Source organism: Lissotriton helveticus, chromosome 6 (genome assembly GCF_964261635.1).
Source record: "Lissotriton helveticus chromosome 6, aLisHel1.1, whole genome shotgun sequence".
NCBI lineage: Eukaryota > Metazoa > Chordata > Amphibia > Caudata > Salamandridae > Lissotriton > Lissotriton helveticus.
In genome coordinates, this window is record NC_136067.1 from 847,241,804 (window position 1) to 847,267,533 (window position 25,730).

Consider the following 25,730-nt stretch of genomic DNA (forward strand, 5'->3'; position numbering starts at 1 on the left):
AAACATGGATGTTGAGGTGCTGATAGCATGAAGAGATGGTGGTATGTTTGCAGATGAGGAGAGAGAGGGTGGATGGGGGCTTGCAGGATGCATCGGAGGACCGTGGAGAGGACAAAGGTTGTGCAGATTGAGGATTTCGGATGTAGAAAGAGGCAGGGTGTGGGTGGCTGGCAGTGAGAGACTGCAGATGAGAGTAGTGTGGAAGGAGAACAGGAGAGATGTGATTGGGAGACTGGGAACCACTGGCCTATTCACAGATCCTAGTGATGTTTGGTTCACATTCACATCTTTTCAGACTTGAGGAATTTTCAAATTTAATTATTCACAGCACAATTGTTGTTGCTCATTTGGCTGGTACTTTTGACAGGGATCGGCAGTGCCAGTGGGTCTGGCTTGTTTTGAGCATGTGTTAATTTTGTATGATGTTTCTAGATGTGATGGTGGAGAGTTCACAGAGAGTTCTCGGGTGCTGCTCACTGATTTAATTTGCTTGCAGCAGGGTATCACTCATTTATCAGAGGAGTGTCACACACACTGGTGACACTGATGTCTGGAGGCTTGGCAACTATGCACCCAAATGGCATCACTGGGCTTATTTTGTGCTTCGTGATGGTGTGGGACTCTGGAGAACAGAGGGGACGTACACACATGAACAAGCTATGTGATTGCCCTCCTGGGCTTTTTCCCTCCACTTAAAGAGCATTTTTTGAGGGGTGCTTCTGGGAGCAGCAGTGATGAAGGGCACCACAAGGGATGGAGAGACACTGGGGAAATTCCTGATACTTGTTGCAGGGTGAGAAAGTGGGCATTTAAGGATATCTGGTCAGGCAAAGTTGAGACAGGATGGAGACTGCAAGTTTTGCCAAGGTGCACTTTGGAAGAATCATGATGGTCAGCAATCCTTCACAGGTGGGGAAGGGCAGGCTGCCTCAATGAGGCTGCACTGCATATTGATTGTAGTACCTTCATCAGCTTCATCCCGGTTGTCTTTGGGGAGAAGGATGCAGGTACTCCGAGGGTCGGGCTTGCATCCTCCCAACCGCCAAGCAAGGTGTAGGATGGTGGGGAGCAGTGGCCAACAGTGTGTGGGTCCGGGGAGCCATGAATTGAAATAGTTTGGGAACCACTGCGACATAGGCTTGTAAATATGCCCCTGTATTTGCTATGTGTTTAGAAGTGTGCACATATTCGTAACCCGGTGCACTATCAAGTTGTCATGATTTTTGGGCCTTGAGAACTGTTTCAGTAGAAGCTCAAGTTTAAAGCCTAACATCCAATTCATATTTAATCTTCAATGTAGAATGTATTTGTTTGCATTTTTTTGTTTCTATTGCAGGTGCGTTTTAGTTAGATAGCAAGGTATGAGAAGATGGATCTTGGCATGGAGAAACGCAGTAATGAGCAAGGAGGTGAATTCCCATGGAGAAGGAAAAGAATGGCCAAGGATGAATGAAGTAGCAACTTATCGATGTTGGAAAGGGGGTGCCAGTAACCAATCTGTGCTGGAATCATGGAAAGTTACTGGAGATTAATACGTGACTTACCTTGAGTGCAACAAATGTCTTATCATGTAACGTTGTGATGGTCAGGACTTCATGAGGTACAGACCCCTGCTTCTGCTTTGTGTGGCTTCATGTTATTTGACCTTTAGTTGAAATTTCTTATTCTGAGGGCTCTGACAACTGACATCTTTCTATTAATCATACTTACTTAATGTTCTTAGTTTAGGGTTCTCCCTTTTAAGGCAGTGTCGGGAGATATAGAATGCTTATGCTTACCTATGAGAATCATTTGATGCAATTTAACGTTAAATTCTGTTTCGTGATTACTTGCATCTTCATAACAGAGCACGTTGTATGCTTCTTGTTATATAGGGTAAATATCTTGATTTGGAGTCATTTCCATACTGGGATGCTGATGTTGATTTATATCAATCTATTTTTAAATGTAATATGAAACCTTTTCTAATCTCACATTTAGATGTCAAGTGGATTATTGCGTGACTAAATTGGTTACACTGTACTGAAATCTATTTGTGAATGTGTTCTCCTTCATACCTCTCATGCACCTAAAAAGACCATTTGGTTGAGTAAGAATGTTTAAGTGGGCCCAGCTCTCTCAGGGGCATATTTACAATAGAAGTGACGGAGCACGGTGTTAGCCTCCTTGGCTTAACGCAGCGCTCCACCACTTCTGAAATGCAGAGATGCACCATATTTTCAACAATATGGTACAGCCCTGCGTTTCCCCCTGCCCTAAATTTAGCTGCCTAGCGCCAAAGCAGGCACCCTTACACCATAGTCCAAGGGTGTCCTCATTGCAGGGGAAGATTGTTTATGTGCAGGAAGGTGTCGCTTCCTGCACATAAACAATCTTTAAATGGCGTTTTATAACTTTTATGGGGCATATTAACAATAAAAGTGGCGGAGCGCAGAGTTAGTCTCCATGGCATTACGCCGTGCTCCGCCACTTCTGAAACGCGGGGTAGCACCATATTTACAACAATATGGTGCAGCCCTGTGTTTCACCCTGTGCTGGCGCTAAATTTAGCTGCCTAGCGCCAACGCAGGCACCTTGCACCATAGTGCAAGGGTGTCTGTGTTGCAGGAAAAGATTGTTTATGTGCAGAACAGTGTACCATCCTGCACATAAACAATCTTTCAATGGCTTTTTGTTACTTTTATGTGTGCTGCTTCATGCAGCACACATAGAAGTTGCAAAAAGTCATGTTTTTAATGATTGCTTATGTGCAGGAAGGGACACCTTCCTGTATATAAACAATCTATGGTGTTTTGCTGTTTCCACTTATGCTGCAAAACGCAGCACACGTAGAAACAGTGAAAATGAGGAGAAATAAAAAATGTCTCCTTGTTGCGATGGAGCGCTCATCACAACACCCATTGCCCTCCCCTTTCATGCTTAGTGTAACGTGAAAGGGTGCCTTATTTACAAAGCATTGTTAACGCTGCATTGTAAATAAGGCAAAGCTCCTATCGCCACCACAACGAAGTGGTGGTGACATGGGCTTGTAAATATGCCCTTCAGTCTTTTGGGCACATAGTAAACAACCAATGTAAGTTTAGTTTAGGAAGTAAAATTTCGCACATGTATTTATGAAAATTAGTTTACCACTAGGATTGCCAGATGCTTTTCTGTTATATAATTCTTGACTGCCAAATACTTATGTCATAATAATTTGAAAGTAAGGGATCGCCACTCAATTCATAACTTTCAATCATTCACTCTGGGTTGTAGGCACCAGAATCAGTTGGGTATTAAATTGGCTTCCAACTAGCAGGACCCCGTTCTCTTCAGATTGTCTTTCGACTGTTGGAGAACCGGGCTTTAAGGGCCGAGCGGCGCAGGGCACGCCTAATATCTCCGAGTTCACCTGCCTTGTAGGACAGAGACACGAGACACTCTGTTAGGCGTAGAAAATCGGGTTTATTAGCTGCAGCTAAGCACAGTTATCCAAGAAGTACAGGGTATGTTCTTAGGAGACTGCCACTTAATTCCGTGGCGCACAATCTTTTATAGCACACATATTTACAACGTCTACTCCCAAAACATACAAAACTGACAAATAGGAAAAGTTCGAAAACAAGCTATCAAGTATCTTGAATACGCCCTTCTTTCAGACCCCGTGTTCTCTCCTCCCCCCAAGTTAATTAATGCTAGTGCCTGTAATCCAATTTGCAGGTGGCAGGACGTATCTACATGCCTCAAAGGATAGTTGTGTAATAAGAGAATACAAGGAAAGAATAGCGAAGGCCAGTCAAATAAGATAAAGTAAGAGAAGAAAGGTGGGACCCAAACAGTCAACTAAGACAAGGATCAATCAGTCTAGACATGGATTAACAAACTCGGCCAGACCCTGACATCGGTTTCATAAGCAAGGACAAAGGGTTACTTTTTAACAGAAGAGATGCATGTCAGCGGAAAATGCAAAAACACTACGTTCGCCGTGCTGCCTGAGTGAAGGCAACACAAAATGGCGGCTAGACACAAAATGGCAGCTAAATATGAAGCGAAGTCGAAAACCACAGAACCTCAGGCCCTCCTTTTGCCATTACTCAGGCAAAACACAAAGGACTCAAGTTAATCTGAGTCAATGTCAATGGTCATGAGGTCATTGAGCTGCAACATCATTTTAATATTCTCTGTTTTCTGTGACACAGGCTTTGGGACACACAAGGTGGCACAAAGACCACAAATGGCGGGGCCACACTGAAAACAAAGACAGCAAGAGAAAATGATGGCTAAAATCATTCCAAGGAAAGTTAACACTTTCCATCGCCATGTGGACAGTAGTCCCCAAAACCATCCCATCACAGACCAATCTCCGGTGTCCTGATGAATAGACTCGGAAATTACATGTAACTTAGAAATGGCTTGGTATACTGTAGGAGCATTATCAGGAATGCAAATGCAGCAACTAGACCCAATCAATTTACAGACTCCTCCTCTATCTGCAAGGACAATGTCTAAAACCATTTGGTTTTGCAAAGTCATAAGACGATCCGCCTGAAGTTCGGCTGTCAGATTACTCAAGGCTCCGGAACTACATTTATCGTAGCCTCAACAACACGAACTAGCTGTCTAATGTTTCAGCTATTGGCCAGAAAGGAAGAGACCCTTTGATAAAGTCTCCTCCCTCTTGTCCGGCTGTGTCTTTAGAATCAATAACCCCTCTGCCATATCTTTTTCTGTGATGACCTGAAGGAGCAGTGTATGTAGGGGGGAGAAGAAAAGCCACATAACATGTTCCTGAAAAATAGGGGGGAAGCCATGTATAGGCTCTATCATGACAGATGAAATATGTACCTTGGGATGGTACTAACGGTGAAGAAATCAAGGGTGAATAGATGTATGTGTGGGAACAAACACTCTTTTCCTGTTTATTCTTATTATTTTGACCATTTATCTGCAAACATAAATTACCTCAATGAGGTATGGTCCAAATTGGCAAGGATCTTCTTTGTCTAGCCTTATCAGTAAGGCTAGTAATGTAACGAGTCACGTTCCAACCATCATATGCTCGTTTCTCATCAACGGGAATCTTACCAATTTCGGCAATTTTAGCCATAGTCACTATTCCCTTTATCAAAGAACTGTGACTAAAATTTGCTCCACCATTATGTGGACCACCAAGAGGATGTCAAAGTTGATTTTGGTATGCATTAGAAAACATAGCCAAATAAGCCCAAGCGGAACCTTCATAAGAAAACGGAAGGACTAAATATGGCATCCCTTTTTCTCAGCGTTATGGGGCATAAGCCCACAAACCCAACAATCGGTAGTGTTGACTACCAGTTGATGCTGATGTAACAACTGGATAAATGAATTGTTGAAGTATTCTGTCCTCCTAATTTGCTCGTGATCTGGGAGTATATAGAACTTATGCGGGTAGGTAGTAGTAGATAAAGGCAAAGAAACAGAAATTGGAGCAGGTGCTTGCTGCATAGTGTGGACAATCCAACCCACACAGGCTAATAAAATACATAAACATACTAAAATACATGCTACGCCACATCGACTAAACAATAATTTCTTATACTTAATTTTCATTGCAACTTTCTTATCATTCCCTTCCACTTTATTATCCATTCTCTAAAGCGTTGCTCACGGTAATCTTTCTGGATCACTTAGTTGTGGTTATTAGCCGTCCTATGACACTGCAAGTCCTGCAGACCTATGTCACTACTCAGGTCACAGCCCAAGACTCATACCGTGACCCTGCAACTTGATGGATAGTGAAAAGGAAATGTCTTTTAAAAAAAAGGTAACCAAAAAAAGAAAAAAAAAGTTCAATTGTCTTTAGTCAACCTAGGTCTTAGGTTGTACGGTGTTTTGCCAGGTATCGTTTGGTCTCGAAACAAAGTCTCTGGGTTCGTTGTATTCAATCGCAAGTGTGGTGGTACAGCTTCTTGCAACACGTCGTCATCTTCTTTCTCAGAACTTGTCCAGTCCAGGCGTGCACTACTGAAAGGTACAAATCGGGGTACTTTTTCACTCTCACTGTCACCTACGCCTTCTCGGACCCACTGGTCGTAAGGCAAAGGCAAGGGTACCCTTTTACAGTACACGCCATGGACCCAATTTTTCTTCCCGACGACCTTCACGGCTGTACGTGTTACAAGGATCACCTGTCGTGGCGGTCCCCAACGAGGTTCCAAATTCTTCTTCCTCTGGAAATTCTTCCAGCAGACAAAATCTCCAGGTTGAATGGAATGACCTGGATCTGAGGAAGCCTCCGGCAAAGCGTTTTGAACCTGTTGATGAATAACACGTAATTTAGTGGTGAGGTCATGCAAGTAATCAACCAACAATGGGTATGGGATGTCAGAATACCTTTTAGGTCGAGGGACTCCCCAAACATTGGCTGGGCGCCCTAAAACGACCTCATAAGGACTAAGTCCTAAACGAGAATGTACAGTTGTTCTCGTAGAGAGAAGTGCCAAAGGTAAAGCATCGGGCCAAGCAAGACCCGTGCTGGCCTGAATCTTTGCTAATTTGAGCTTGAGAGTGCCATTATAGCACTCTACCAAACCCGCTGATTGAGGGTGGTTTGCCGCATGGAATTTCTGCCTGATACCAAGACCCGCACACACCTTCTGCATAATTTGACCTACAAATTCAATTCCATTGTCACTCCAGACAATGCGCGGCAAACCAAACCTCGGGAAGAATTCCTTCAAGAGGACTTTGGCAGTGGACAAAGCAGTATTATCCTTTAGGGGTAGGCCTGGAAAAGGCACAAACCACCACCAGAACATACTTGAGGTTATTGGAACGTTCCATATGAATGTAATCAATTTCGAATACCTCAAAGGGATACGTAGGGGGAGCAAAATGAGTTGCCGGGGTTGGGGTTCCCTTTCCTGGATTAGGCATCAAACAAACAATACAATGCTTCACCAAATTTTCCACACATTTAGGGATACCTTCATTCTGCCATACTGGAGCCAGAAGCTTGCATATTCCTTTCGCACTAATATGAGCAGGACCATGCGCCATAGTAACTACAGGCAGTACATAGGTATCTGGTAACAACCAACGTTGGTGTTCTGACAATTCCGTCCAACACCCTGTCGCGTCCAACATTCCCGTACCCTCTCTCCACTTACTCAATTCCTTCTCAGTTGCTTCTTCTTGAATCATTTTCACGCTTTCTACTGTGTCCTCACACATACCCATTTCTCTGACCCATCTTGCAGGACCTGCAACATACATACGACTCTTGACATCTTTCGCTGTTTCTTTTGCTACTTCATCTGCAAAAGCATTCCCACGGCCCACCTCATCAGTGATCCTTTTATGTGCACTGCACTTTACAATCGCTATCTGAATAGGCAGGGCAAGTGATTCGAGAAGGTCAGTTACCAACTGACCATGCTGTATTTTAGTCCCATGGGAAGTAAAGAATCCTCTTTGCTTCCACAAATGACCAAAGCTATGAGCCACGCCAAAGGCGTATTGGCTATCGGTGTAAACAGTCACTCTCTTTCTCTTTGCCAACACACACGCTCTCGTCAGTGCAATCAACTCAGCTGCTTGTACTGAATTCTGTGAAATGCGTGCAGTCTCTACTACCGTATACAAAGTAGTAACAGCATAAGCTGCAGTCGTCTCGCCATTAGGAAGCTTGAAGCAAGACCCATCCACCCATAGGATCCCATCCGGGTCCACGAGTGGTGTATCTTTTAAATCTATTCTGCCTTTTGTTTCCTCCTCTCTACGAAGAAAACAATCATGCTGTTCTTGTGTATCTTTCTCTTCTGGAATAGGTAACAATGTTGCTGGATTTAAAACATTACATCGCTTGATGTGTATGTGGCTAGCCAAAAGCGTCAACTCATACCCAGACAAGCGAGAACTCGTGAGATGTTGCGTTTTCGTTCTGTTCAAGAGAGTATCCACTGCATGTGGTACCATAACAACAAGAGTGTGATCCAATACCAATCTAGCAGATTGACGAATGGAGATCGCTGCTGCTGCTGTTGCTCTGAGACAACTAGGCAATGCCTTGGCTACTGGATCCAATGTAGCCGAAAAATAGGCACATGGCCTTTGTTTGTCTCCAAATTGTTGCGTTAAAACTGACAATGCACATCCTTCTCTTTCATGTACATAGAGTGTGAAAGGCTTACTATAATCTGGAGTACCCAACACAGGAGCAGAACACAAAGCAGTACGTAAATCAGAAAAACTCTTCTGACATTCATCAGTCCAAGGAAGAGGTTGGGGTGTATCTTTCAGAGTAAGTGCCAACAAGGGTTTAGCCAACAAAGAAAAATTCGGAATCCACTGCCTACAATAAGAGGTAATACCCAAAAAGGCACGCACCTCCCTTTGTGTGGATGGTACAGACATTCGTGCAATTGCATGAATACGTTCTGGGGTAAATCGCCTTCCCTCCTTCGACAAGAGATGACCTAAATAGGTAACCTCTTGTCGGCAATATTGTAACTTAGAAGGTGACATGTTATGGTGTAAGTCAGACAAATGACGCAAAAGCGAAACAGTCGCATTTTTACAAACATCCTCTGAATCGGCAGCCACTAACAGATCATCCACATACTGAATAAGAGTAGCACCTGGAGGCAAAGAAAAAGCACAAGCTGAGATTTCAAAGCTTGACTATAAATGGAGGGACTCTCACAATAGCCTTGAGGTGCACGTTTAAATCGAAAACTTCGGCCTCCAAGAGAGAAACCAAAGAGATCCCTACTCTCCTCAGCAATAGGAATGCTAAAGAAAGCATTCTTAAGATCAATAACTGAGAACTAAACAGCCGAAGGAGGGATCATTGTGAGCAAAGCAGTAATATCCGGGACAACGGGAAACTGAGGGACAACAATTTTGTTGACCTCTCGAAGATCAATCACAAAACGATATACAGGAGGCTTAGAAGGATCAGTACGTTTAAGAACAGGCAGAACAGGACTATTGCAAACATTTCCTCTCGTTTCTTCAACCACACCCTTCTGAACTAAATCATAAACAATGGCTAATAGAGCTCTTTCGCCATCGTTAGAAATCTTATACTGAGGAATGTGTGGCAATTTAACGTCAGGTTTGACAGTAATCACGTAAGGTGGAATTTTGAGCAAACCAACATCATTCGGACCCGTGGCCCAAAGCGTAGCAGGAAGTAAACGCAATTCAAGTGGCAGTTCATCCTTAGACAAATACATAGGAGAAACCAATTTATCACCCAAAGTAAGATGTACACCAGAGGGGGAACAATACAATGTTGCATGTAGACGTTTCAATAAATCCAAACCCAACAGATCCTCACCGCAACCAGTCGTTAAAATGAGCAGGGCTTCCAAATCATAAGGACCAATGGAGATAGGCAAGGGACAAGAAACCGGGTTGCGAACTGGGGCGCCAGAGAATCCTACAGAAACATTCGTTAAGCCAGACAAAGGTGCCCCAGGGAGTTTGGAGTGAATGATAGAACTTCTCATGGCACCAGTATCCAAAAGAAATGGCTCTGAAACACCCAATGCAACAACGTCAACATAAGGCCCATTCTGATCCACTGGAACTGGTACTACTCCCTTGCTTTGTCCATGGCTGTCCTAGCTAGTATGAAAATCCTGATTTTCGCTTTCAGTACAATAATCGTCATTGTAATATTGTGCAGACTGGGAATTTTGCTGATCAAAATAATTCATAGAATTCTGAGGGGGAAAGGAAGACAACGCACCTCGCCCTCTACCCCTAGGTGCTGACTGAAAACCACCACGGCCTCGCGGCCCTAGCAGTCCACCATTACGCTGCAATAAAACCGGACAACTACTCTTAAAATGACCTTCCTCCTTACAGTAGGCACATTGATTAGGACCCAGCAAAGGTCGCGGAACAAAAGGTGCAGGTTTCTGTAACAATCTTTGAAACTGGGGAGGCTGTTGCAATCGACGCTGCGCAGAACGAGGGGGATAAGCTTGTTGCAAAAGAACCTTCGTTTTCAACTCTTTAGTCTTTTTCTCCATTTTCTCCTTTTCTTCCTTATCCCTATTCTCGTAGTACTGAGCAGTAGCTAATATCTGGGCAGACGAAGAAACAGCCCACGAACTCTCAGAATCTTTCAATTTATGCGATAATTCTGGAAGTAAAGTAAATACAAATTTATCCACAAATAATCGCTGTCCACCCTCAGTACTCATATCTTGACCACTATGGTCAATGAACGTCTCCTCAAAATGGGTGAAGAAATCGGAGACACTCTCATCTTTCTTTTGTTTACACGCAGCTAACTTATCCCAATTAACACGTAGGGCAGGCATCATCGCTTTCATTAGGGTAATGATTCTACCGGGCAATTCTGTAATTAAAGCATCAGGTTTAGCACCACCTACTTGTGCTGCATCTGCGGCAGTTATAGCAGCCCACGCACCACCTAAAGCTTGATCATGGTCCTCCTTACGAATCCGAGCCCATAATGCTTGTGGGACTACATTTCCCATCAACATATCAATATCAGCCAAATTCATAACGCACGCATCAACAGTCTGGGACAGTTCTTTATAATATCCAGCAGGATTCTTACGAGGGTCAGGGAAAGACTGTTTAAGTGCCAAGACTTCGGACCGTTTCCAAGGGACATGTACCCATATACGCTGGAAATGAGCAGGGACAGGCGGATTAGCACCTGCCTGTGGAACTGCCTCTCTCCATTTCGGAGGAACTTCTTGCATAGGGTAGTGTTTCACTTTACGTCGGACCGCAGGATCAGGTTCAAGAGAAGTTTGAGAGAAAATGGAAGACTTAAAAGTGACAAGTGTCTGTACGGCATCCTCTATGTCGGGACCCACAATAAGTCCTTTATCAAACGTAGCCTGTACATCTAATAGACTCTGGGGAGCAAGACCCAAATCCATATCTTCCCAACCTTTAACAAGAGTGTCACACATGACATTAAAAGCATATCTCTATCTGGGCTCATCCCACTCGGAAAAGGTACTCATGATATTGGGCACACTATACTGTGGACCACTCGTGACCCATTTACGGGAAAGGTTATCCAACACAGTTCGTTCGTCAGTACCTGGAAGTTGATTACGGGATTGTCTCCGAGAAAGAGTAGGAGTCAAATTAAAAGATCCAAAAAGGGGGGAGAAAAGGCCAGAAACAGTATCAACCAATTGTCTTCGAGCTGTATGAGAATCTGACAGTAAAACAGGAGACAATGTATTAAGCACAGCAGGAGAAGAGCTAACAATAGTAAGGGGAACCGAGGATAAAGGAGACTGAGGTGTAGGAGCCCCAGGAACGGGAGTCGGCGGCAAAGGAGGCAGGGGTGGCAATACTGGAAGAGGTAATTGTGGAATAACTGGATCAACTGGTTGAACAACAGGTTGCTGAACAACAGGTTGCAATGGGGGTGCATTAGCACCTAATACATAAGGCGGAGGCAATCTCAACAAATGAGACATTAAGGGATCTTCGTCAAGATCTTTATTCTGTGGGGAGTAGACAACACAGGATAACATCTATCTATTGCCATACGATGCTGTCTTTCTGAGACTTCAATCATCTGATCAGTCTCATTATTCTTGAACTGTTGAGCAGCCTGTAAAATAGTCATATCTTGTTCTTTCTTATCTCTTTTTCCCTGTTTAATTTCTTTCTGTTTGGCTTCCTTACGCCATAGGTGGAAAGAATCAAACATTGCCGGCCGGGCTTTTCTCTTAAACAAAATTGTTTCTAGGTTATCTAATATGTCAGACTCAAAACTACCATTTTGTGGCCACTGCAAAACACCATCTTTCTTTGTATATCGGATCCATGTGTCATTAAAAATAATGGGGCCGAGACCATGTTTCGAATAGAGCTCATAAGTAGGAGTTCCAACCAGAGGAATTGGACAAGAGTCCTCTAGCTGGGAATCCCTATTACAGTCAAAACAGCAAAACGTCCTAAACTTACTAAGCTCAGGCATTTCGTAACGTACTGGACTGTTCACAAACTTCAAGGGGGTTAAAACAATGATCTCAGCACAAACGTACTTACCCCTTGGCTTCGACTAGTGCAAAAGTCGAATAACAAAACAAGACAAAAGGGTGGGCGCAACCCACGAATACTTAACTAAATGTTTTCTCACGCCAACAGATGTCCCTCTAACGTCTCGCGATACCAATCATCACCAGAGGGCCAAGGCAGGGCGGCAGTCAGGGCAGCAGTCGTCAGCAGCCGTCGGAAAGGAGTAGCCGTGCTGCAAAAGACTTTCGGTCCACTTCGACATTCAGGGGTCGCTTGACGTGGTTCGCGAATCCTCCCGAATTTTCTTGCGAGGCTCCTCACGACCCTCGGGCTGAACCGCTACCACTGAAGCCGCCCCACGTTGGTCGCCAGTTAAGGGCCGAGCGGCGCAGGGCACACCTAATATCTCCGGGTTCACCTGCCTTGTAGGACAGAGACACGAGACACTCTGTTAGGCGTAGAAAATCGGGTTTATTAGCTGCAGCTAAGCACAGTTATCCAAGAAGTACAGGGTATGTTCTTAGGAGACTGCCACCTAATTCCGTGGCGCACAATCGTTTATAGCACACATATTTACAACGTCTACTCCGAAAACATACAAAACTGACAAATAGGAAAAGTTCGAAAACAAGCTATCAAGTATCTTGAATACACCCTTCTTTCAGACCCCGTGTTCTTTCCTCCCCCCAAGTTAATTAATGCTAGTGCCTGTAATCCAATTTGCAGGTGGCAGGACGTATCTACGTTCCTCAAAGGATAGTTGTGTAATAGGAGAATACAAGGAAAGAATAGCGAAGGCCAGTCAAATAAGATAAAGTAAGAGAAGAATGGTGGCGGCTAAATACGAAGCGAAGTCGAAAACCACAGAACCTCACTGTAAGCTTCAATAGGTTTCATTAGAAAGGTTTGGATGTCTTAAAAACGTCAAGCTTCAAACTGTGTACTTGAGGGAAGGAAGCCTGGAGAAAGTGGAGAGGATGCCAAAGAGGAAAATGAAGAGGTAGTGGAGAGGGTCAGATGTGGAGCGTGAGCTGTTTGTGAAAACCGGATAGGGTTACAATCCACTAGCCAGCCACAGGGTTCCCACTAAGTGAATGTGAGGATTAGGGTTCCACAAGTTTGGAGCCTACATTATGTTTAATTAACTTCAATGTAAATCATTTAACTGTTAAACCCTTCAATTTCGGTAAGTCGTTTATTAACATGCATGAGAGAGAGATAAAAGCGATAAAACACTTGAAGGCTCCCTTGCTGTCAGGTTGGCTAGAGAAGCAGACCACGAAGGTGCTTGGTGGTGATAGGTTATTTTGCCAATAAAATTGTCAGGTAGTTCTGCTCCCACTTTCTGAAAGCAAGATGTGCTCGCTTCAGCCTCTTTTTTTATATATTAATTGTAAAACTTGCAACATGTGAAAAACTAGTCAATCATGTCCGTGTATGGCAGAACTGCGCTTGTTAACTAGCTGTTTGTCTCCACCCAGTTGATGGGTTCCTTTCTTGGGGCCAGTGGGAGGAACATAAGACTGGGCTACGTTATGAAATGTTACAGAAACCTTTATTGGAACCTTAGCGGAAAGCCTGCTGGTTGCATACTGCTGAACTTTTGAATAAATCTGTTACCTTAAAGACTGCCTTCTCAAGTCTTTCCAGTGACTAGAAGTGAAACTTCTAGATAATGTGACTACCAAAACAGTGATCAGGTTTATGATCGGTGTTTTAGGACAAGGAAGGTCTTCATGATAATGGGCACAAGTGACATACTTAGAGATAGAGGAGTTTCTCAATGGACAAGATGCTGGTAATATTACCCCAGAAGCAATGGCCTTGGTGAACCCTTTAACAGGGTTATTAAAGATGATTTGCAGGTATCTTTGGCTAATGGACTGAGCTGGAAAGAGGTATTTATAGATTGGCTGTGGGAGGTGCGGACAAAACCTAATTTGAGTAATGGTCTATCTTCCTTGTGTTGCTGAGGGGCAGAGTAGCAGATGCCAAAATTACTGAAATAAATAAAGCAAGATGAGATGTGTCAGTAGAGATTAGAAACAGAAGACTGGTGGTATCCAACCCAGAGAAGGTACTAAAACAAGGAAAGCGGATCACTTAAGGGGTGTATGTGTAATTGAGTGAGGCTGAAACTGAGTGGATGCATTCTTACGGGGTTTTCCAAGAGCAGGAGTATGGTGGATGTTATGAATGCAATAGTGATACTTGAGGGCACGAAGTTGTGGAATAATGATAGTGCTTGGTCATTCCCCATGATTTGCATGAAAAGATATGTCATTGGTTCTGCAAAACTGAAGGCCTCATTTGCAAACCTTTGACGCACTGCAACGCAGCAGGCCATCCTGCTGTGCTGCCGTACGTAAAAAGTGGCAGGAATGCGCTGAATCTACACAAAAACAATCATTAATGGCATTTTCCTATTTCCTTGTGTGCTGCATGAAGCAGCTCGCACAGAAAGAGAAAACAAGCATTAGAAATGCAATCGGGCTCGGATTTATTTGAGTTTGAGCTAATGGCATTGTAAATGCCAATGTATTGTTGCTATGTGTTATGGAGTGTGTTCATGTGGTGTGTACTGCCAGTGATCTCCTTGTGAGTGTGAGAATATTGCACCGTTACTGCCTGTGATGTCCTTTTTGTGAGTGTGAGAAGCTTGCACCTCTGCTGCCTGTGGTCTTCTTGTGAGTGTAAGAAGCTTGCACTGCTGCTGCCTGTGATGTCCTTCTTGTGAGTGTAAGAAGCTTGCACTGCTGCTGCCTGTGATGTCGTTCTTGTGAGTGTGAGAAGCTTGCACCGCTGCTGCTTGTGATGTCCTTCTTGTGAGTGGGAGAAGCTTGCACCTCAGCTGCCTGTGGTATCCTTGTGAGTGTAAGAAGCTTGCACAGCTGCTGCCTGTGATGTCCTTCGTGTGAGTGTGAGAAGCTTGCACCGCTGCTGCCTGGGAGTATGAGAAGATTGCATTGTGCATCTCTGTGCTGTGCCTGTTCTTTGTAAGGGACTCTTGCTCTGTTGCTGCTGCTGCCTTGGCACAGTACCTGCTGTGAGTGTGTAAGGGCAGCTTGCACCACTGCTGCTTGTGATGTCGTTCTTGCGAGTGTGAGAAGCTTGCACCTCTGCTGCCTGTCGTCTCCTTGTGAGTGTAAGAAGCTTGCACTGCTGCTGGCTGTGATGTCGTTCTTGTGAGTGTGAGAAGCTTGCACCGCTGCTGCTTGTGATGTCCTTCTTGTGAGTGGGAGAAGCTTGCACCTCAGCTGCCTGTGGTCTCCTTGTGAGTGTAAGAAGCTTGCACAGCTGCTGCCTGTGATTTCCTTCTTGTGAGTGTGAGAAGCTTGCACCGCTGCTGCCTGTGGTCTCCTTGTGAGTGTAAGAAGCTTGCACTGCTGCTGCCTGTGATGTCGTTCTTGTGAGTGTGAGAAGCTTGCACCGCTGCTGTTTGTGATGTCCTTCTTGTGAATGTGAGAAGCTTGCACCGCTGCTGTTTGTGATGTCCTTCTTGTGAGTGGGAGAAGCTTGCAACTCAGCTGCCTGTGGTCTCCTTGTGAGTGTAAGAAGCTTGCACAGCTGCTGCTGTGATGTCCTACTCACTACTCTACTCTACTCACTACTCTGCACTCACTACTCACTACTCTACTCAGTACTCTACTCACTACTCACTACTCTACTCACTACTCACTATTACACTCACTAATCACTACTCTACTCACTACTCACTACTCTACTCACTACTCACTACTCTACTCACTACTCTACTCACTACTCTGCACTCACTACTCACCACTCTACTCACTACTCTACTCACTACTCACTACTCTGCACTCACTACTCTACTCACTACTCTACTCACTACTCTACTCACTACTCTACACTCACTACTCATTACTCTACTCACTACTCACTACTCTGCACTCACTACTCTGTCTGGGTTAAGGGAGACCCTCGAGGCCCTGGTGTCACTGCACCTGCTGCACCCTCACAGCCACTGGTAGTAAAATACAGGACTGTCTGGGTTAAGGGAGACCCTCGAGGCCCTGGTGTCACTGCACCTGCTGCACCCCTGGACACCCACAGCCACTGGTAGTAAAATACAGCACTGTCGGGGTTAAGGGAGACCCTCGAGGCCCCGGTGTCACTGCACCTGCTGCACCCTCACAGCCACTGGTAGTAAAATACAGCACTGTCTGGATTAAGTGAGACCCTGAGGCCCCGGTGTCACTGCACCTGCTGCACCCCTGGACTTCCACCGCCACTCGTAGTAAAATACAGCACTGTCTGGGTTAAGGGAGACCCTCGAAGCCCCGGTGTCACTGCACCTGCTGCACCCCTGGACACCCACAGCCACTGGTAGTAAAATACAGCACTGTCAGGGTTAAGTGAGGCCCTCGAGGCCCCGGTGTCACTGCACCTGCTGCACCCCTGGACACCCACAGCCACTGGTAGTAAAATACAGCACTGTCAGGGTTAAGGGAGACCCTCGAGGCCCCGGTGTCACTGCACCTGCTGCACCCTCACAGCCCCTGGTAGCAAAATACAGCACTGTCAGGGTAAAGTGAGGCCTGCTGCACCCCTGGACTTCCACCGCCACTCGTAGTAAAATACAGCACTGTCTGGGTTAAGGGAGACCCTCGAGGCCCCGGTGTCACTGCACCTGCTGCACCCCTGGACACCCACAGCCACTGGTAGTAAAATACAGCACTGTCAGGGTTAAGTGAGGCCCTCGAGGCCCCGGTGTCACTGCACCTGCTGCACCCCTGGACACCCACAGCCACTGGTAGTAAAATACAGCACTGTCAGGGTTAAGGGAGACCCTCGAGGCCCCGGTGTCACTGCACCTGCTGCACCCTCACAGCCACTGGTAGTAAAATACAGCACTGTCTGTGTTAAGGGATACCCTCGAGGCCCTGGTGTCACTGCACCTGCTGCACCCTCACAGCCACTGGTAGCAAAATACAGCACTGTCAGGGTAAAGTGAGGCCATCGAGGCCCCGGTGTCACTGCACCTGCTGCACCCCTGGACACCCACAGCCACTGCTAGTAAAATACAGCACTGTCAGGGTTAAGGGAGACCCTCAAGGCCCCGGTGTCACTGCACCTGCTGCACCCTCACAGCCACTGGTAGTAAAATACAGCACTGTCTGGGTTAAGGGAGACCCTCGAGGCCCTGGTGTCACTGCACCTGCTGCACCCCTGGACTTCCACCGCCACTCGTAGTAAAATACAGCACTGTCTGGGTTAAGGGAGACCCTCGAGGCCCCGGTGTCACTGCACCTGCTGCACCCCTGGACACCCACAGCCACTGGTAGTAAAATACAGCACTGTCAGGGTTAAGTGAGGCCCTCGAGGCCCCGGTGTCACTGCACCTGCTGCACCCCTGGACACCCACAGCCACTGGTAGTAAAATACAGCACTGTCAGGGTTAAGGGAGACCCTCGAGGCCCCGGTGTCACTGCACCTGCTGCACCCTCACAGCCACTGGTAGTAAAATACAGCACTGTCTGGGTTAAGGGAGACCCTTGAGGCCCTGGTGTCACTGCACCTGCTGCACCCTCACAGCCACTGGTAGCAAAATACAGCACTGTCAGGGTAAAGTGAGGCCATCGAGGCCCCGGTGTCACTGCACCTGCTGCACCCCTGGACACCCACAGCCACTGCTAGTAAAATACAGCACTGTCAGGGTTAAGGGAGACCCTCGAGGCCCTGGTGTCACTGCACCTGCTGCACCCTCACAGCCACTGGTAGTAAAATACAGCACTGTCTGGGTTAAGGGAGACCCTCGAGGCCCTGGTGTCACTGCACCTGCTGCACCCTCACAGCCACTGGTAGTAAAATACAGCACTGTCTGGGTTAAAGGAGACCCTCGAGGCCCCGGTGTCACTGCACCTGCTGCACCCCTGGACACCCACAGCCACTGCTAGTAAAATACAGCACTGTCAGGGTTAAGGGAGACCCTCGAGGCCCCGGTGTCACTGCACCCTCACAGCCACTGGTAGTAAAATACAGCACTGTCTGGGTTAAGGGAGACCATCAAGGCCCTGGTGTCACTGCACCTGCTGCACCCTCACAGCCACTGGTAGTAAAATACAGCACTGTCTGGGTTAAAGGAGACCCTCGAGGCCCCGGTGTCACTGGACCTGCTGCACCCCTGGACACCCACAGCCACTCGCTTTTTCACTTTTTTTTTTTTAAAGTTTTACACTTTGCTTTGATGCGGACGCTTTCTTACACTGTGGCATGGAGTCATCCTGCTCAGCTCTCGGCCTCGCCACTGCAGGCATATGCTTTCAATTATCTCCGCCGTGATGGCGAGATAATTGAAGATATATGGCCTTCTCCTCTTAAGACAATGCCTTTCAAGTCTGCCCTACACGGAAAGAAAACACAGGAAAAGCACGAACACCGAACGCCGCCATTCCCAGCAGACTGGTGAACGCGCCCACAACATCTGCATTACATTATCGCGGCACCCTGACAGCTCATAATTGAAATTAATGGACTCCTGTGCGCGTAACCACAGAGAAAATGCCAAGATGACGCACGCTAAATTACAGATAGCCTATCATGTCAAGGCTACTAAAAACACAGCACAGCGAAGACGAATGAACATGCACATGCCATAAATAAAAGCGCGTGCACTAAGGAATGTTGCTGTCCGGACCCCTAAAGACACTTTTTTTTTTCTTTTACTATAGAGCTCGGAGCTCCGCCCCACTTCGTGGTGACGTAGGCCCGAGCCCTAAAAACTAGGAGAAATAAAAGTATTTCTCCTTATGCCACTCCTTTGCCTCCGCTGAGGAAGCATAGGAATCTGACGCATTCCCAGGTTTACGATTTCTCATAAATCTGGGAATACTTCAGATTCCATGAGGGTTACGTGGGAACACCCACAGCAACACCCGTGGAATGCCCATTTCACACACTGTTCTGCGTGAGACGGGGGCACATATTTACAAGGCCATGAAGAGCCACGTAACCTGGCTTTGCGTGGCCTTGTAAATAAGATGTGGCACATTACGCCACCGGAGCGTAAAAAAAGTGACACTCCAGCGGCGCAAAAAGGCTGCAAGGGGCATTGTATAGGTGGCCCTGAAATTGCAAGTCATGATGAAGAGTCACATGTGAGAGTCGATGGTTGCAGAAAACTATCAAGTAGAATTACAACCCTGTAAAAACATTCTGTGGTTTTATGATTTAGCTAAGCGCACAATTTGACAAACTACCTATTGTTTCTTAGAAATTGGGAAGGGAGACGGGGTGTGTTGGGTTTCATTTTTGGGATTGTTGGGTGGAGCATGGAACTTAGATACGTAACCAAATTTAAAATTTTAAACTGAGCGCTCTCCCTCTGCAACTGCCCAGCGGGAAGCATGACAGTTGACTAATTCTGAAATTTTCAATAAATGTTGAGTCTTTTCACTAGTCCGATAAAAGAACCACCAGCTATTTTTTTTCTACATGGCTATGAACAGAATTTACTTTTGTATAAAACACATGCTATTAAGTTAGGTAAAACTGCATTTCACCTAGGAGATTGATCTTGGATTTGCTTTCTACATTGCCGACCAAACAATGGTATGAGGACTCTTAGAAGCGTACAAGCACTTTTAGACGATCTCAGATGGATCGTACACATGCTGATGAGGTGTCTCAGAAACCTCCAAAGTCTTCCACCAATAAAAAAATAATGATCTGTCTCACCTTCCCTATAATACCTGGTCAGCCACTGTCCCCCCCTTTCGGTATCACTATGCTTAGAGCACTTTCTGAAGAGTAGGCAAAAAAGTTCATCTAAGACCTGAGCAAGTGCTTTTTTTTAAGCAACAGCACTTTGAAAGTGCTTTCAATGGGATATGACCCTTCCTGTCACATGGTTGTTGCACTACATAGGTTTTGCTGGAAATATAATGTATAATGTTAACTGAAAAATTACATTCAAGACAGAGCACCATTGAGGGAGCATAGCCAGGGACAGTGTTCATTAAAAAAAAGATAAACTCAGTTGCAGACAGGTGGAAGTGCAGGTCGTCAAATGATTAACGCCCTAATATAATTTAACTTGCCCAGGTATGACAATCGTGTTCATTATCGACCCACAAGCTGTAGATATTGCAGGCAGATAGGGACCACTAGGACCAGTCTGACGATTTCACTCACTTCATGTTTTTGGGCAGCCTAAGGTCTATTTACCGACTCTCATATATCATATTTATAGAGACACTAATGTAGGTTCCACACAAAGGGGCATATTTACAATAGAGTGGCGGAGCGCGACATTAGCCTCCTTGGATTAACACAATGCTCCGCCACTTCTGAAACACAGTGCTGCACCATATTTACAACAATATGGTGCAGCCCTGCGTTTCCCCCTGCGCTTGTGCTGAATTTAGCAGCCTAGCCCCAACACAGGCACCCTTGCACCATAGTTCAAGCGTGTCTGCGTTGCAGTGGAAGGTTGTTTATGTGAAGAATGGTGTCTCTCCCTGCACATAAACAATGCTTAAATGGTGTTTTGCAACTTCTATGTGTGCTGCTTAATGCAGCACCCATAGAAGTTGCAAAACATAATTTTTAGGTCGAGCCTAAGACAGCGAATGATGTGTCTGCAAGAACTGTTGTATCCTATTCCATGACTTGTGGCACACCCAGTGATTCTTATTTGCTGTTGTCTGTGTCAATTAGAAATGCTGCTTTGTTGTTGCTGCATTTCAGTAGCAGTCCCTCCTTTGTGTGTTTAGCTGTGCTTATGGCGATTTAACTCGGAGAGCATTTATTTTGGCCATCACACTGTATAGCGTGTGATGGCCCTTCCTCCCTCTTCCGAGCTCATTTACTTCCAGTGTTTCCCTTGAACAGTGGGGTAGGTCTCGCTTTATCTTTAATCATGGCAGCTGCCAGCTTCATATTTCAGTCACACGAGGTGAGAAAGACAGTGAGTGCCCTGTCATACCCTGCAGCTTTTATCTTTTTTTTTCACCACACTGTCTGCTTTTACATCAACAATGGCGCCGGTTTTATTAGTCAAAGGCCCCAAGCCCACAGTAAGTAACTCTGCTTCTGCTGTGCACACTCAGCAAAGCTTTTTCTTTTTTTCTTGTTAAAAAGAGAGGATACATGTAAATGATTGTGTTTAAATAAAAATACTTTACGTTGTTGCATGTTCGACGTGAAATCATTGCTACCTTTTAGTATTAGGTTTGCATACTATTTTAGTTTAAAGGGTCATGTATTTAAAGCATAGATTTCACAGTGTACCTTCTGCGAGTCCAAATGTTTCAGAAGTTCTTTTGTATTGTGGTATTGATGGGTAGGTAATGGCACACACAGCCGGTAGCAGCATTGAACGTATGCTATCATCAGCATGAACGCGCTTGTTTTTAAACAGCAACTCGAGGAATTTGCTATGTTTAATTAATGCACTTCTTACATACTGTATTGCAAAGAAGAAATAACTGGCACTCAAAAACAGGAGTTAAAAATAACAATTTACTATCGCGCACATACAAGTCCTGTTTTTAAAGGAGGCCGCATGCAAGCTGCGATTTTCTCTGCAGTGTTGTTAATTGGGCCAAATATGTTAACTCTTTTGAGTAAGCAACTGACATTTTTAAATCTCACTGGTCTAGTTACTGGTTTAGCTTTTCACGTACATGCTGTGCGGCATATCTGCACTATTTAAGCTTGGCTTACACTCTTTCCCCTGTATCAGCTAAATGCAGTGTTCAGGGGTGCCTGTAGAGTCCTGCGTGGGTCAGAGTGCCTGGGGCCTATGGCGCGCAGTGAATAATGACACATGCACACAGTATTTAGGTTGGGTGCCGCCTGACCTCGTGCGGTCACACCCCCTTTATTTATCCACGCTCCGCTCGCCCGCCGGCGTAAGCTCGTAGGTGCAACATATCCGGCATGTGCCGGGTTGATCAGCTAGCCCACTGACTCATTATATACCATCCCAACTCAGTCTATTTTTCCCCTCTTCTTTGCAAGCTGCCCGCTGACTCACCACCTGGCAAGCAAAGTCTCTCAGACGGGAGCTCGGACCCGGATTATCTCTCATTCCATACCTGGCGTGACGACCCCTGGTGAGGGATAGGTACTCCGGTGCCCTGGATGTTTCTGTAGGCTCCCCGGGGCCATTCGGTGTTGTCTCAGTCCCTTGGAGGGTTTCCCTTGACGCTGTGGGGGGTATTTGCTGCGGGGAGAGACACCATTCTTCACATAAACAACCTTCCACTGCAACGCAGACATGCTTGAACTATGGTGCAAGGGTGCCTGTGTTGGGGCTAGGCTGCTAAATTCAGCACAAGCGCAGGGGGAAACGCAGGGCTGCACCATATTGTTGTAAATATGGTGCAGCACTGTGTTTCAGAAGTGGCGGAGCATTTGCTGCAGCGGGCTTGCATGGTATTCCTCAGGGTCTCTGTCACTCGTTTTGCCTGCTCCAGGGACATGATCTTCTTCCGCCGCAAGAAACGGCTCAGACACCTTTTTGAACCATGAAATATTTCTGGTCACCTCTGCTCCTTCCTTTTCCGCCGTTATTATAGTTCTCTTCACAGCCACTACTGTCCAGTAGCCTGGTTTGTACATGGTTCGGAATTTTCCTCCTGGTCTCTGTTCTTTCACAATTACTGTGTCTCCTTGTTGTAGGTCCTGGGACTTCGTCCTTCTTGTCCGGCTGGTAGCGAGGTTTTGTCTCTGCCTTCGCCCGAGGGCGTCTTCCTCGTTGTACAGCGGCGGCGCAGACAGGGATGGTGTCCCAGCGGGGTCTGTTGAACATCAACACCCACGGGGTCTGACAGGTGGTGCTGTGTGGCGTGCTCCGATACGCTCAGAGAAACAATTGCAGGTGTTGTTCTGGTTCTGCATTTTCTGCCACAGCGATCCGCAGGACCTCGTTAAGAGTTCTCATAAATCTTTTTATTTCTCCGTTGGCCTGAGGCCATTGTTGGGTGATGCAGCGATGTCGTATCCCATGATGCAGCATGAAGTCACGGAACTCACCTCCTTGGAACGGGGGCCCGTTGTCGCTATTGATCTCATCTGGGCACCCGAAGATTGCAAACGTCTTCTCGAGCACCGGGGCAACCCGGGAGAATGCGGTGTGAAGCTGACAACTTCTACCACAGTGTATTTGGAGAAGCTGTCGACCATGGCTATGGTCATTCGGCCATCGGGGAAACTCCCGAAATCGATGCTCACCTTCTCCCAAGGGGCAATTCCATGCTCTTCCATTTGAAGGGGGCGCCGGTTAGCTGGCAGGCCGGGCATCTCTTTACGGCTTCCACCACTTGAATTTCCATCCCCGGGAACCAGATCTTTTCCTGCATCTGGGCTTTCATTTTTTCAACCCCGTGGTGTCCCCCTGTGAGCCAGCTGTGTTGCGTGGTGTTGCAGGGCTGCGGGCATGATGATGCGGGATCCTCTCAGCAGAATGCCTCCTTGGGTCACACTTCACTCATTCCTGATCTTCCACATCTTCAGGAGTTCTTCCCTTTCGGGTCCCAACAAATTGATGGCTGACTGCAAGAATTGGTGCCAGTTGCCTCCTTGAACAGCATTGCACACCTTGGCAATTATGGGTTCTCCCTTGCTGCTGCGGCGATGTCCGCCAGCGTCAGTGCTTTCGGGCATGTGATGGTTGAGATCATTTTCAGGTGAGCTTCAAGTGTTTTGACGTTGGATTCTTCTCCTCGCCCTCCTTTGGAACCGGGTGTCAAGAGAGGAAATCGTCTGGGTTTTTTGCACTTGGTCGATATATGACTTCCATCTTATATTATTGGAGTAATGGCCCATCGTTCAATCTTTGGCGGTGGGTGCGGCGCCGACCCCCTGAACAAAGGCACCAACGGCTGATGGTCTGTGACGACCATGAATGGTTGGCAGCAAATGTACAAATGAAAATGCCGGCATGCCCACCGGATGGCCAGGTCCTCCCTCTCGATCTGCACATAGCGCGCCCCCGTGGGCAAGAGTGCCTGGCTAGTGAACGCTAGAGCCGCCCACCTTCCCGGCTCTTGTTCCTAGGCTAGTAGTGCCCTGAGGCCCACGGGGCTGGCGTCAACAAGTATCTCTGTGTGTTTGGCGGGGTCGAAGTACACCAACGTGATGTGTGGTCCAGGAGGGTGCTATTGACCTTCTGGAATGCTGTTTCTTCCAGGGGCCCCCACTTTCACATGGCGTTCGCGCGAGTGAGGTTCCGAAGGGTTATGAATCGGTAACAGTACGTGGCCATCCCGCGGAAGCTTCGCACTTCGGACACTGCATGAAGGGACTGGTGTGTCTTTGATGGCTTGAGACTTCAGCTGATCTACTTGGATGCCCTCCTGGTTGAAAAGATAGCCAAATAATTCTTTCTGTCTCTGGAAGAAGAGGCACTATTCCTGGTGCAGGGTGACACTGTGTTCTTGGAGTCGCTTTAATGTGGCTCTCAGGTGTCTGTAGTGTTCACCCGCGGTGTTGGAGTGGATGAGGATATCATCACACAAATTCAACACCCCTGGCAGACCTGTTATGATTTCTCGCACCGCGTCCTGGAAAAACCTCTGCAGCAGACGAGATTCCAAAGTTGAGGCGCTTGTATCTCCGCAATCCTAGGTGGATACTGAACTTTGTGAAGAAGCGGCTTTCTTTGGCTAGGACCAACTGGTGGTACCCCGCGTTCAAGTACAATTTGGAAAACCACCGGGACCCGTTTACATCGGCCACGATGTCGTCCATCTTTGGCGTTATGTGGCGTTCCCGCTGGATGGCTTTGTTGGGAAGTCGCATATTAATACATAGCCTGATCTTTCCTGGCTGCCGTGGTTTGTCCGCTATCTCCATGGGGGACTCCCATGGCATGGGCCCAGAGACCTTTTCGATGACTCCTTGATCTTCTAGCTTTTGCAGCTCCTGCTCCACAAGTTGGTCTGAGGTGGAACACGATTTGTCGGTGGCGTAATGCAGTCGGGGTGACAGCCGGGTCGATGGGGAGTTTGATTGGGGCCTTCTTGATGTGTCCTAGACCCTTGAACAGGTCTGCAAATTGGGCCAGCAGTTCTTTGGTTTGGTTCACCTGCACACTCCTCGTAAACATTACTAGGCCTAGATCTTCGGCAGTGTGGCTGCTAAGTAATGTGTCGGCCTCTTGGTTGATGACGTGAATGTCGGTGGTGATTTCGTTGTCTTCTGACCGTATTGGCATGGTCATTTTGCCATGGAGCAGCAGGGGCGAATTGATTCCATTTGCAAAGATTTTCATTTTTGAAGGTCTTAGTTCCGGTTTGGGTCTCAGTCGATTACACTGTTGAACCCCAATGACGTTAACCTAGCGCCGGTGTCAATAACTGCGTTTACTTCCGATCCGGGGATCTTCACCGTGCATGTGGGCTGTGGTATCCTCCGCTTCTTGAGCGCCTGTGTGAAGGAGACTAGTTACGTCTCTCCTTCTTCGTCTTCTGTAGATGTATCTTTCACTCGGTATGTGACTTGTTCGTTTCTCTTTTCACCTTGTGAGGATGTGAGGGAGGCGCTAGATAGCTGGCACATCAGCCTTCGCATTGGTCTGGCTCCCTTGCTGTCCTTGCGCTGGGTTTTCTTCCGGCATACAGACGCAAAATGATATGGGAAGCCGCAGTTGGAGCATGTCCTTCATTGGGCGGGGCATGCCTGGGCTGGGTGTTCTTTGTACCCGCAGTAACCGCATTGACCCTTTGGGGTCTGCGGTGGACGGCCTCGCTGCCCACTCCCTCTGTTTCGGG

At 46.7% G+C, this 25,730-nt stretch overlaps 1 protein-coding gene across 1 annotated transcript in view; it reads right to left on the reverse strand.

Annotated features, from left to right (window-relative positions):
• Nucleotides 1-3,424: 3,424 nt before the first annotated feature.
• LOC144763132 (uncharacterized) overlaps nucleotides 3,425-25,730 on the reverse strand; it is a 203,068-nt gene continuing 180,762 nt past the window's right edge. Inside the window, exon 5 of the mRNA XM_078648454.1 lies at nucleotides 3,425-6,272. Coding sequence (XP_078504580.1) covers nucleotides 5,808-6,272 — 465 coding nt within the window. The 3' untranslated portion in view covers nucleotides 3,425-5,807. The remainder of the gene's footprint in view (nucleotides 6,273-25,730) is intronic.